This window comes from Dermacentor albipictus, chromosome 1 (assembly GCF_038994185.2).
Source record: "Dermacentor albipictus isolate Rhodes 1998 colony chromosome 1, USDA_Dalb.pri_finalv2, whole genome shotgun sequence".
NCBI lineage: Eukaryota > Metazoa > Arthropoda > Arachnida > Ixodida > Ixodidae > Dermacentor > Dermacentor albipictus.
Genome location: NC_091821.1, coordinates 474694130 through 474708114, shown reverse-complemented (window position 1 = coordinate 474708114; position 13985 = coordinate 474694130). Strand labels below are relative to the sequence as shown.

At 44.2% G+C, this 13985-nt stretch overlaps 1 protein-coding gene across 4 annotated transcripts in view; it reads left to right on the top strand.

Moving 5' to 3' along the window:
• Positions 1-719: 719 nt before the first annotated feature.
• Positions 720-13985, top strand: part of LOC135908861 (glutathione synthetase-like) — a 74492-nt gene continuing 61226 nt past the window's right edge. For 2 of the 4 annotated variants that reach the window (XM_070532484.1, XM_070532485.1), the window contains exons 1-5: positions 720-1207; positions 1782-1962; positions 4243-4318; positions 8969-9123; positions 11173-11215. In XM_070532484.1, the coding sequence (XP_070388585.1) occupies positions 1114-1207; positions 1782-1962; positions 4243-4318; positions 8969-9123; positions 11173-11215 (549 nt within the window). In that variant the 5' untranslated portion in view covers positions 720-1113. The remainder of the gene's footprint in view (positions 1208-1781; positions 1963-4242; positions 4319-8968; positions 9124-11172; positions 11216-13985) is intronic. The other 2 variants (XM_070532483.1, XM_065440693.2) reach the window with 2 other exon arrangements.

Below are 13985 nucleotides of genomic sequence, written 5' to 3'. Positions count from 1 at the left end.
TCTGATCCGCGGTCACTACCTGCCTTAAGTAGATCTGTATTCCCTTACCACTTCCAGTACCTCACTATACCTATCGTAAGCTGCTGTTCTCTTCCGAGACTGTTAAACATTACTTTAGTTTTCTGCAGATTAATTTTTAGACCCACTCTTCTGCTTTGCCTCTCTAGGTCAGTGAGCAAGCATTGCAATTGGGCCACTGAGTTACTAAGCAAGGCAATGTCATCAGCGAATCGCAAGTTACTAAGGTATTCGCCATTAACTCTTATCCCCAATTCTTCCCGATCCAGGTGTCTGAAAACCCCCTGTAAACACGCTGTGAATAGCATTGGAAAGATTGTATCTCCCTGCCTGACGCCTTTCTTTATTGGCGAACCCTATATATATATTTGGGGTTCGGAAAGATGGTCGGGCCCCAGCCCTCTTCTCCCCCACCCCCCTCCCACGGAATAAGGAAAACTTTCCGTCTATGCTTACACGCATCTACCCTCGATCAGGGACGAGCCAGCACTTCTCTCCAACATTTGTATTAGAATCGATTGGGAATTTCACTATTCAAACTCCACTGCTATGTTCCGAACTATTTCTTGTGAATTCGGTTCTGCGTGCAGTGTACTGACGTAAAAGCCACCACACTTGCGCGTTTACACGTCGTTTGTAGAGAACAAAAGCATGCATAGAAGCATGCCGATAAAAGGCCATTTTTGTATTTCTCTGTTCGTGACCTGTGTGCGTGGCAAATCTTAGCAATATCAAATCCTTTCGCGCGTCGGTTCTCTCGGCTCAGAGTAACAGAAATTATTTTCAAAGGTCATGGTTTGAGTGTTTTAGTGTGCGTCCTAGCATATATGAAAAGAACGGTATTTAGCCTGAAATGGACATCCATCATTTTACGAAACCGAAACTGTGTTTCTACTTCCGCTTTTCACCTTTGACGTGTTTTTTCGCAGACGAAAGCGCGGTGTGATCGCTTGGAGCGTGGCTTGAAGTCATCTCGTGACCCTCGATACTCGAAGTTGTGGGTTGTGGCTTTGTGGATGTGTTATGTGATTACCGTCGATTTCAAACCGGAAAACGTGCCTGTTTCTGAACGTAGAGCTACAACCCGCACGCACTATGGAACCTTTAGAGGCTTGTCTTGCAGCGCTGCAGGATGAGAACGTTCGGAAGCGAGCTGTTCAGGATGCAAAGGAATATGCGATCTCTCACGGTGAGCCGTCGTCATTCGTGTATGTGAGCAGCGCGTCAAAAGAGAAATAAAAAAAGCAATAGAGGAAGCGCGCTGCACAGACATTTCCTTACTGCGGTGCCACAAGATTTCAGATCACGCGAAGAGCTATAACTGCGCAGTGTATACGATGTTTAAATAGGTGTAAAGTCATTTTCAACGTTCGTTTAGATCTAGTTGCTCACATTTTTGTTACGGCAGTGTCGATGTTTTCAGGGCTACTTTGTATACACCGAAGAAAAATATATTAAGCAGGCACATTGGTTGCCTATGCAAACATAGTTTTGATCGCTCAAACTTTTGCAGTAACGTAGCCTTTTACCGCACTTAATTCAAGAGTATATCGTGCATGTTGGTGCTAACGGTAGAGCTCTTTGGCATATCTTGGAGCGCTCGTTGGAACAGCAATAAATTTTCACGACCAGCGCGTCAGGTGGAAATAGTTGAATGTTGTGCTGCGGCCCAGCAGTAGCAGTAGAGTGCAGACAAGATTGCGAGCTCGTGCGTGAGCGCCTGTCCCGATCCATTAGAATTTTCTCTATAACATTATTTGCAGGTGTATGTATGAAGTCAAAGTCGCATGAGCCAGATAGCTACACGTTCGTGCCATTCTGCCTGCTGCCGTCGCCGTACCCGCGCGAGGCCTTCCAACAAGTGAAGGCATTGCAGGAAGATGTCAACCTACTCATCCATCGCGTGGCGCATGACTACGAGTTTCTTCGCGATTGCCTCCAAAGGCAAGTTAACAGCGGCGAGCCGACGCCCCATGGTTGCAGTGTGAAGAACATTGCTTTAACTGCTGGCGCGTGCGCTTTATCTGAAACGTCAATAAGGCATTTGGCCTGACACGCCAGAAGGAAGCTTATATGTAACCTCTGGAATTACCGGCCGTGGCCTGAACGTGCTCGATAACGTAACAACGTCCAAGCACGTGTCGGGAATGTAGTATAGATTGCATAGTATTGTGTCCTTCCTATAGGAATTGTGATAGCTTAATAATTCATTGGTGCTGCTATAGCATGGTCATTCTGGAATTGGAAAAGTTTAGACTGTGTTCAGCCAGTTCTGGGTGCACGAGCTTCATTGTGTACTGATAAGTTTTTGTGTGTGTGTAGGCATGCACCAATTACTTGCGTTATGTTTAAAATGTTGGCAGTAGAATAAACGGATGATATGTCCAGCCAATGTAGCACATTTCATTATACTCGGCCAACTCACCCATTGTCTGTGCTGACTCTGTTAGCATTACTTCGATGTCACATTGACAATGCACTTGAAGAATGAGCTATAAGAATTACTTAACATTAGTTTCTTTGTGCTTTCAAACTGATGTGCCACTAAAAGAGCTCAACTACATGTCAATTTGCTCAAACCAATCTTTTCTTGCTTGTCTCATCATCTTTTGGACTAAATTTCACACATACAAGTATTTTGTAGATCTGCAGTACATCGATAATTCTTGCATCCAATTCAGTTTGTGAATCAAATAGCTCGTGTCTAAAGAACTGCTCATGTATTGCACTTGTGGGTAGAAATGGCTTGACATGTGATTCCAGAACGGGCAGCTGTTTCGCCGTATGTGACTATAACAAGTGAGCAGTTCTTTTTACTTCGTTTCACTGGACATTCGTCCCATTTAAGTTGATGTTGGCTTGCTACATTGTGAAAGGAAAAGTGTGCATGGTCTATTCCAGCCAAAGCTTGAATAAATGGAAATGCCTGGCAGTACTAAAGTATTTGCCTTTGTGTCAGACAAGTGTTAGGCTAACAGCGAGTGCTGATCTTTTTGTGGGATTTTGATAAGCGTGGCTGCATCCAAAATGAAAATTCAGCAAAGCCCTGCACAGTTCAGAGATTAACTGTGGCAATAGTTGAAAAATGTTCAGTGTCCTCTGCTCCTTTAACATAATATTTCGGGGCAACAAACAGTATTGTCAATTGAAGAACAAATGCAGTCAGAGATGGTGGAAGCGGTGAAAGTCTTTTGCTTTTGGTGGGGGATTCCGAATAAATATCAGTCACGAGAAGGGCCACCATACTTCCTGGAATTTTATGCATGAGCCACTACCCCTGCCACATCTGTCTGATGCCACAGACATTACATGTTTGAGCAGGATTCATGCAAGGACAAAGCTCCTGAGGGTTGCTTGGTTCAGTCATACATGCAGATTACTTGAGAATGCAATGTGATAATTTTGTATTGACTTAAAATATTGATGAGTGATGACCAGATGCAGATGAAGTACGTGACATCACAGGAATTCGGCCACATTTTTTTCTTCTTTTTAATGCTTTAATGACGAGACATATAAATACTAAAAAATAACGTTTATTTTGTATTAAGTATGCAGAACACATCAAGAATAAGTCTAATCAACAAAAATGTTTAAAAAATATTTGGTGGTAATTCTTTTCAGCAATAAAGGGAAAACCCCGGGCAGGAAACTGGAAGTGAGCTTCACTCCAAGCCACCTAAGGCTTCGTTTTCAATTTCTCTAGACAGCTCTCATCATATGGGAACCATAGGTGTGCATTTCATTTGCTTTACATCACATGTGTGACTTGTATCAGCCTGTCTCCTCTAACCTTGCTTTCACAAGACAGTGAGTCGCGAGCCAAACTTCTTCCTCCTCGTCCTGTGTTCCTGCTCTAAACCAACTGACCCTTTGTGCCTGTCATTCAGTGTTGGCCAAAGACATTTAGCCAGCACTTTGTACTCAATACTGAAACTAGACAAGAAATGAATTATTTTCTGGTTGTTTACCTGTAGGCAACACTCGTCAGTAAAGGGTTAAAGATACTATTTTGCGAATGTTTAGCGTACCTTATCACCAGTGTACTTGGTATTCCATAGGTGTAATCGTCCAAACTTGCTCAGCTGAATATTCTTCACTAGTGTGCCGTTATTTGGAATGCCTCCCCCCCTCCCCCTTCAGCAGACTTTTGCATCCCAAAACCAAGTTACATGGCCAAAAACCTTTAACAGGGAGACCATGATAATATTGTTATTTTTGCAGTACCATCGAGAGTGACGAGTTCACAGCCTCCATTTTTAATATCTACGACAAGGTTCGCGATGCTGGGTTTCCACAGGTAATGGAACGTACTCACTATCGTATTTTCTGGCGACATGCTGCTATGTAATCCCATTACTGTTGCCGGACATTGTTAGTCATACCTTGCATACTGTTACAATTTAAGTTTTATTCGAGGTGTACCCCTGCTGTGAGTATGAAAATGTGTATTCATGCAACACTTTTTCAAAGCATGGAAACGTGTGTTTATTTTAGACTTCAGAGCAACCTCCTATAACAGGTGAAGAAAGTGCACAGATCCGCCAGCATTAGAAGACAGCGAAAGTAAACTGATGCAGTCAGTGACATGCACATAACAGCCAACAGAACAGTTTAGAACAGCCAAACGATTTGGATGTTTTTCCCTAGTGTACCATCTCTACAACCCTACTGAAGGTTTCTATACCAAGGTGCTCTTTGCATCTGCAAACTCTGCATAAAGACCGTGGAATCTACATAGGCCAATGTGTTGCTGTTCTTAATTACAAGAAGTCTCATGGCACACCTTACGGGGTTATGTTTTTGCTTGTATATAGTTGAAACTCAAGTTGCAATAATAGTGTACCTAGTGTGTCATTCACTGTCTTAAGTCACAGTAAATACTTGCTGTACCTTAGACTGAGACAAAAAACACTAAATGCACTAGCTACTACAAAGTATTATGGATCAAAATGGACAATATTCATGATGATGGCATACTCTGACGAGAAAGGATCATACTATTGGGACAACTCCGTTGGATGTTGATTATGACATTCCTCATGAGGTTCTCCGGGTTGCTAAAATGCCACAGCGATTGCCCCCTGTGGTACGACTTTACATAGTGATATGATTGGACATTGACACATCTAAGAAAAAGAGGCACCCCACGAGAACACATAATAAAAGAGTTCCACACTCCTCAGGAGAAATATAAAAATTACACAGAATTTTACACAGATGGTTCTAAAACACAAGAAAATATGGGTGTGAGGGCCGTAATAAAACCTTGGGAAACAAATATTCAATTACCACAGTACGCCTGCTTTCACTGCTGATGTTTAATGCTGTGTGGACCCTAGTTAAAAATGCATAACTGGCAAGCACAAAAATAGTCACATATACTGATTGGTTAAATACACTAAAGGCTTTACATCTAAAATTCAAGTGTGAACCCCTGCTAGGGGATATTTTAAGCATGGTGGCTTCTCACAAATACGAGAAATCAGTTTGCTTCTGCCGAGTCCCAAGCCATGTTGGAATACCACGTAACGAAGCAGGAGATAAATCTATGGCAGCTTACAAAGGCATAACAAGCACAACACTTCCATACAAACCTAGTACCCAGGCGATTTGGATGACCTTGATGTCGTAATGGCAACACGAATGGGACTCTTCCACAAATAACAACCCGGGTTTGGCAAGTGGAACTCATGTAATCACTAGGAACGGTTTGTTCAAGTGTGGTTATGCTGACCACAGATTGGGCACACACGCCTGATACACAACTTTTTATTTCGAAAAATAACACCCACCAACACGCGAGAAGTACCATGAACCGCTAACAGTGATGCAGATTTTATTGACATGTACACATATTGAGATGCGCAGACACAAACTTTTGCTCAATGTATAGAAATTATGAGTAGCTTTACACCCTGATTCAGTTTTAGGAGATGATCCAGTGGTGCCATTACCCAATGTGCTGAAATTTCTAGAAGTCGTGCCTTTTAACCCGAGCTATAGAGCAACACAGCTTTTGGTGTTCCTAAAGGGACACTAAAGACAAATACTAACTCGATGTGAACTGTTTAAATACCATTCCAGAAACCTCGCAATTCTTGTTTCGTGCCATGAAGAGACTTAGTTTACGAGAAAATTGTATCTGAAGGGTACAAATACCTCTATTGCAATTCAAATCTCGAGCCACCCAACCGGGGAGGGGTGACGTTGCCTCCACCACCATTTGTGGCGCCCAACAGACGGCCTTCAGCACAAAACGCAAACGGGGATGGAGAAACCGAGCCACAGCAGAGCGGTGAATTCGCCGCTGCAGCTGCTTTTGGTCAAGTGGCGTGGACTGTTCGGGCATCCCGCGACATCCCATGGAAGTGTAATTCTCTGCTACTTGCAATTTCTGCAAGTTTTGCAAGCCAGCAAAACCAGCGCAGCACTATGCGATAACGAAACTACTCAGACGCAAAAGCACGAGCGGCGCAGAGTTGAGCAAGAACAAAACCCTTTGACCGCCCGCGTCATTGTCAAGGGTAATGCCAATCAGTTGTTTTTTCAAGAGGTGAAATGGAACTGGACAAGTCACATTTTCTTTCATCTTGTACTGCTGTGCTAGGATGTTTTTATAGCCAGTTGTTGAGTACTTGTGACAGAATTTAAATGAGGAGTGCCTTCGTCATCGGGCAAGTACTTGAATGTCCCGGGGGAGTCTTTAATTGTGCCCTGCATCTACCTCAACTTCTTGTTTACTAAGGCTCTGTTCGCGATAATAGTGACACCTTAGATATTCTCTAGCAGTAATCTATCGCTTTATCTTTACATAATATTTGCCTTTAATGTACCTTTACATTTCATTTTATAACCCCTTGTGGTTGGCGCAGTATAGCCTTAGTCGCTTTTATGTCACTAAGCTCAATATAACTAACCAATGTAAACAGTTATGGCCTAGAACAAGACTAGAACCACAAGAAAGAACGAAACTGCCTTTATGTTTATAAAAATGCAACAAAACACAATAAAGAAGAATGTACAAATAAGCTTTCAGGCATTATAAAAAGGAAATCTCATCTCTTTATTCCTGTCCAGTGGGAAAAAATACAGAAGTCAGGACATTTGGCCATCCCAACAGGGTCAAATTGGGATGTGGGACATTTACTCAAAAGTCGGGACTGCCCCACTAAATTCTGGATGGTTGGCAACCTTAGCCAGACCTGGCTTTGTAAATTTTATTGCTACGTCATGACACAGAACAGTATTTGCTGTTGTTACATAGAGCTAAAATTAGGTGTGATTGCATTGCACTAAAAAAAAAATAGTGCTGTGTTTTGCCTTTCATCTGGCAGCACTCGCGAGTGGGAGCTGCAGTGACTGCAGGAACAGCGGGAGTGAATCTATCATGATGTCATGATGCATCTGCTTTCTGGGTGCCAAAACCGAAATCTTAGAAACAAGTATATAAATAATTTAGGATGCAGTAATGCTTCCCTGCATTTTCTTTAGGATTCAGATGGCTTGGACTTTTATTCAATGCTAAAAAAAGTACAACTAACAATGGTGTGTCATCACTCCTTTAAGTCTGTAATTCTCAAGCACAGTTCCACATCAAGGAAAGATTGGATGAATTGTTCACCTTTATTTTTGCCATGGAGAGTACATCGGTACAAAAAGAAACAAAACAGAAACAATTAACTATTATTTCTGTTATAACTCAATTACTACAGTAATTAAATAGTAATTTCCTGTTGAACTATCCACAGCTTAAAATTCACTCCAGCATATCAAAAATGCAAATCTGGGCTTTGCGTTAAGATTCCCTCGCACACCCAAATCTTCATTTTGAGGCATTAAACTCTGCAAAGCATGTATAATACATTGGGCATTACAGGGAAAAGATACAAGGAGGGATCATTTCTTAATGACCTGCTGCCGTAGCTCAGTGGCTATGGCCTTGCGTTGCATAGGAGGAGGTCACAAATTCGATGGAGGCGCAATCCAAGAATGCTCATGTATCGCTCAGTGGCTGCACAATAAAGAATCCTATGGGATCGAAATTAATCCGGACTCTGTGCAAATGTGCAAGAGCATGTGCAAATACGGGAAGATGACGATGAGGACGGTCGGCGAAACAGAGAATGGACATGTGATGTAAAAAGCATGTGAAGCGCAAGAGAAAAAAAATGCAAAAAAAAAGAGACCAAGGCGGCTGAGCTGGCATTGCTGACGAGGATGAGAAGCAAGGTAGTTGCATCTCCAGCTGCACTCTGGAGACAGGAAGCAGAAGTTTCGGGGACCACGGGCCAGAGAGGGGACATCTGAGAGTTGGCTGACAACAACTCCAGCTCCTGAGCTCCAACTACGTCGCTGTGGCTGTGCTCTGCAGCCCTGGTCCAGCCCCAAGCTGCCGTAATTGGCCACTGTCCAGTGCCACTGAGGCAATGGCCTGGCCATGTCATTGGCACAACACCTGACTGCCCAGACTACATACTGTGCCATGCAAGTCTCGGAAAAGGACTACAAGCCCATCGCTTTCAATAGAGATTGATGCCTACACCGCATCAGAACTGCAAAGGCTGACATCTTACGCCATGCCGGGCCAAAGTTCACCACCACTGTGACAGTCATAACATTCCATTCTTAAGGACTATGCGTCACTTGGCCAGTCAAAATAGGCACAGTATATGGATAATATCTAGTTTATTTTTCTTGTGTGTATAGCTAGTTTTGTGAATGACTCGTATGTATAGGGTTTACACGGTGCAAGTTTAATTTTGTATTAATTTGTTTTAGGTATGAATTGTTTCTTAGGATAAATGTTCTTTAACACATTTGCATTGTATCTCTGTCCATTTCTGGAGCACCGAAATTCATAACAGACTCCCACACTAAGGCGAGCCTCATAATCGGATTAGGGATTTAGCACAGAACACCCCAGAATTTAAATTCTTCATACTTGCAGCCACTGAGCCTGGGCCTGCTGAGGAGCGACTACATGCTTGACCTAAAATTAGGTGACAACAAGGGACTGCACAAGGCCTGCCCCAAACAGGTGGAGGTGAACACCATAGCCTCCTCGTTTGGTGGCATCTCACCTCCGCTTTACAAGCAGCAGAAGTACGCACTTACATTTATCTCTCTTCATGACAGTCTAGTGACCATATATCAAATTGGCATGCATCCTTTGTATATTTTTCATGTTTGAAATGAGTTGGAGGAGCAAAAATAATGGAGGAAATGTGGGTATAGACACTGTTTAATGACACCGGGCAAACCGTTTGGTAGTGCATTGACTCCCATGTGTCTGATTTGCTCATCGCGACATTAATCAAGTAATACTTTCTTGTGGCCTTGTGTGTTAGATATATTTGGAACTGAATGTAGTGCAAAAAATAAAACACATTCACAAGCTAGAGTACTTGGGGCAAGTGCAGAGTTGTATACTTGTCTTATGTGCCCTCCTTTGCGAGTGTTCCAAAGTATGACATTAATCATCTCCATATGATAGACGAGCCCTGCTTGCTTTTCCAAAGGAATATGAATACATGCACTTTTTTTGTCGTGTTGTTTTTCTTCTTTTTTTTCCTTCTTTCTGTCTTAAGTTGCATGGTTTCCAACCCAGTAACTATGGTGTGAACCCTTCATTTCTCAATGCAGACAGTTCAATGTGTGTGCCTTCTGCAGCACAGTTCTACGCATGAAGCAGACAACAGGTTATGTCATAGATATTGGTGCCAATGTTCATGTTGTATTACAAGTCACCAACGCCTATGCAACTTTCTGGTGCACTGTGCAAAAACCACTCCACGACCGTGCTGCCGAAAGTTGTGTGCATTGAACACTCAGCGGGCTAACAGGTGAAAGAAAATGAAACGGATGCTTTGGATTCAAAGAGAATTGCCATCAGTGACGTAGGTCTCCGTTGCAGCTTCGTAGCTGCACTGGGTGCACACTGCCGAGTACCACTATATGTACAGGCGGGGGCCAAACACGTATCCCAGCATAGCCACGAATGGCTATGCCTTTTGCTACTGCAAGCGCCGATAAACGTCGCGGCCGCCATGTTTCAGGCATTACGTGGTGCCGCTTCTCAGCAGAACACCTCGTAGAGAAAGAGCATAACCTCCAATATGCAACAGGAAGATGTAAAGAAAGAAAAAAAAATAAGAAACAATCAGCGCTATGTCCGTGTTCTTATCTTGAAGGCCTTGAGAGAGGGAGAGAACAGACCTGCAACAAAGGTGTTGGCCATGCCTGGCAGGTGCATACGTGTCCCTCTCCAGTCAGGCCTAAACAAAGGGTTGCAGATGGAAAGAGCAAAGCTGCACGACCCACACGGCGACGCCAGCGTTGCCAATGTGCTCCAGCTAACTAGCACTCTCCCCCATCCACGATGGCGCACAGCTTGAATTTTGGCGGGAGAGCAGATTTCAGGGTTTGAAGTAGCGGGATGCGTTACATATTGCTTTCAGTATACTGTTGAATGGACCGCGGTGGCAACCCGAATTACCAGAAATTTCGAATTAGCGAGTCGTGAATTAACGTGCTTTTACTGTACTAATTTGTTGCATACTTGAGGAAGTCGGGCTTCATACCATAATTATATTAGGGCATATCGAGAGACATGAAATACGTTTAGGCTGCCTAAAGAACAAGTAAGGTGGAAGCATCGTCAAGTCTCCTGCCGGTCGACTTGGTTGTGGAGCTAGGGTGGTGTCCTGCCTTCAGCTGCTGGCATGATCATTGTGGTAATGCTTAATATAAGCACACTAGCATTCCTTCTGGGCGACTGTGTGCATGCACTGGTGTGAGCGGGATGAGCAGTAAAGGCCAAGCTAACCTTATCTAATATTTCACTGCACACTAACTTGCACCATTGGTCCCATTTTGTGCAAAATCAAGGTGTGACACTGGCAACGCCACTGGTGGCCCTCCTCATTGTGCCAGGGTCGTTGCCTCGTAGCTAGCTGCCAGGGTGCTGTTGCTTTTCCGAGCAGTGGTTGCCGTGCGTGCTTCATCGCTTGGCAAGTTCAAGTGCAATGCTAAACTTTGCTATCGCTGTCAGTGCTTTTCCCTTCGGCTGAAAATGACAAATTTTTCATCCGGGAGCTTAGTGTAGCTGCTTTGTTCTTTACGTGCCTTTATTTACTTTTTATTTTTTCACAGGCACCTAATGACAAACCTGGGTGTTGTGGCTACAGAAGCACAGGTGAGAATTTCCAACAACTGTGACCATGCAATGAGGAGATCGAGGCAGTAAATTACTTCCGACATATTTAGTAAACTACGTTTAGGATGGAACTTAGAACACCCTTGCAGATCTGTTCAAGCTACCTGGGCTTAACCCTTTAAGGGTCAATGACATAAATATAGGCGCTGCGAATAAGTCCAAAATGGTCGATGCTGTACATTTACGGCACCATCTGTATGTTTACAATGCGCGCTAATTCTCAAACTTTTTCTTTCCTGGCATATGCTGCCACAACGCAAGAATGTAGAAAATTTTTTTATCGCGGCTCCCTCTCTCGATTTTCGTTGCATGGTTTGTTTGCTCCAGTGCGTCTAATACTACCACTCGCACACAGGCGGGCGGCGGTGAGTTTGGGTTTTGTTCCGTGGGCGGTTTCGGCCTATAGCTCTTGCAAAACTGATGGCTATCTCATTACTAATTGCTCAAAGGGCGACCGCCTGTTACTTGCTCATTTATTGCTCACAGGGGTACGCATACAAAGGATGCTGCCGTGCATGCGTTTCCTTTCTTGAAGACTCGTGAAAACTAATTGCCTCTGGTTGGCGATAAGATGAAGATTAGCGTAAGTTTGTCACACGTTGTGCTTTTATGACGGGCACACAACCACACAGTTTTCTTGAGTGAACTCGCCTACGCAGTTCGATTAGGCTATGGACGTAAATATTAGTGTAAGAGCAGGAAGATTTCAGACTTGCAAAATATTATCATGTGCGCATCTTCTAAGCCTTGAACTATGTGTATAACAATGCATCGAATCTTTAATTATTATAAGCTTATTTCCTTTTTTTTATTGTTGTTATTCGTGAATAAACGGCACATATATAGCTACACAATATATATTTTTCTCACTTTACGGTCACCCTAGAAAAATTACAGTAAATTTTTTTCGAAATAGGTCTCTCTGAAGAATTTAAATCTGCAATAAAAGAAATCGACCTTGGGCGGTCACATATGGCGAAAAAGATCAACCCTGAAAGCGTTAAGCTTAATGCTAGTGCAGTAAGTCTTGGGCAAACTAACCTAAGGTCCCCAGACTGTGTTTAACTTTACCAATAATTTAGCTCATCAGTTTCTTCTAGAGGGAGCCTATTCTATGTACAGTGGTAAGCAAAAGTGGAGAGACCATAGCTCCGGGCGCGAGAGCGGCTGCAGGGCCGTAATGCGGCGCTGCTATCTTACGCTGCACGCCGCTTCGAGAGTGCCCTGAGTGACGACAAACTTCACCGTCGCTCTCGCGCGGGTGCTTATCATGCTTGATAAATTTCTAGTGCACCGTTCGGTTGCTTTACTGCTGACAGTCGTGACGAAAGGGAGCGCGCATCGCAAAGTGTCTGAAGTCTCTGATGGGAAAGTAAGGCGAACTGCTTCCCTTCTGCTCTGCTTTCGGCGGGCTTTGACGGCTATGCGTCGATGCCATGTCTGTATCGGCATGCTGTTGCAAGGCACGCGCAGCTTGCACTCAACTCAACTCCCGTGTCATTTGATAGAGACGAATACATCAAGGCGTAAAATGCAAGGCACTGTGAATGCTTTTTAGAGCGCAGCTCTTTGGCGTCCGTTCCTGGGTTTCGCGTCGTCGTCGGCGTTGGCGTTGTCGTCGGCCTCGTAACCAGCTCGCCGACGAATCTGCTCCGCCGCCGCGCGTGCGCGCTGTCGGCTCTCCGGGCGAGGGAGGATGATGGAAGGGAGGAGGAGAGACTGTGGAGGAGGGCTGGCTACACAAATGGCTCTTTGGCGTACGTTCCTGGGTTTCGCGTCGTCGTCGGCGTTGTCGTCGGCCTCGTAACCAGCTCCGCCCCCCTTTCATCCCCCCAGCGCTAGCAGCGACCGACTGATACCGCTTTCGTGAGTCCGCTACCGCACTCACGAAAGACGTCGTGCACTTCCTGCAACTCGCATTAACCGTCCATCGATCCACACCGATGTTAGTAGTGGGGGACTTTAATGTTGACATAAAGACAAACAGCAATTTCCTAACACTTATGCGGGAGAACATCCCGTTCCTCTCGCTCGTAACGCGTCCCACGGCTGTGACAACCTCGCGAGGCACTTGTATAGATCTCGTCTTTGAGAATCAAGCATTGGTGTACCAAGTCGAACATATATCAGTCTATTTCTCCGACCACAAAGCTTCCTTCATGACTGTCAAGAACTGTTAGTGGAGTCTTTGTTAAAGGAATACGTGTGAAAAATAAAAAAAAATTCTGTGATAGCGCATACATGTGTTGCTCGATTTCTTTGCCTCAATCTATCGAAAAGGTGAAACAGCTTATTTGCTGCGCTCAAATTTCGCATTAGGAAGTAACGTAATCGTCGGTAATTTTTTCGAACACCCTTTTCAATAAAGTATTAAAAGTGTTTGGCCAGGCTTTTTATATCTGTGAGAACTAAATGATCTGAACATAGCATTCAATTAATACTTAGTGAAGTTGCCATTAAGGGAAATTACGGCAGCAGCTCGGCACGACATAGAATCATTCAGTGATGACAACTCTGGGGCGAGCACGAAGAGTCTGCCAGTCCTTGTTTTACGGCAGTCCACAGCTGATCAGCTGTAGCCGTGCGGAGATCCCAGGCTTCAAGTTGCTTCCTGATCAGCCCCACGCGTTTTCGGTGGGGTTCAAATTTGCACCTACTGGTGGCCACTCCAGCCGGGTATTTGTGATGGAACTCTGTGTTCTGCACGTGCTCTACTTCTGCTCATTGAGCTGCAGGTGTTATTGCCGTT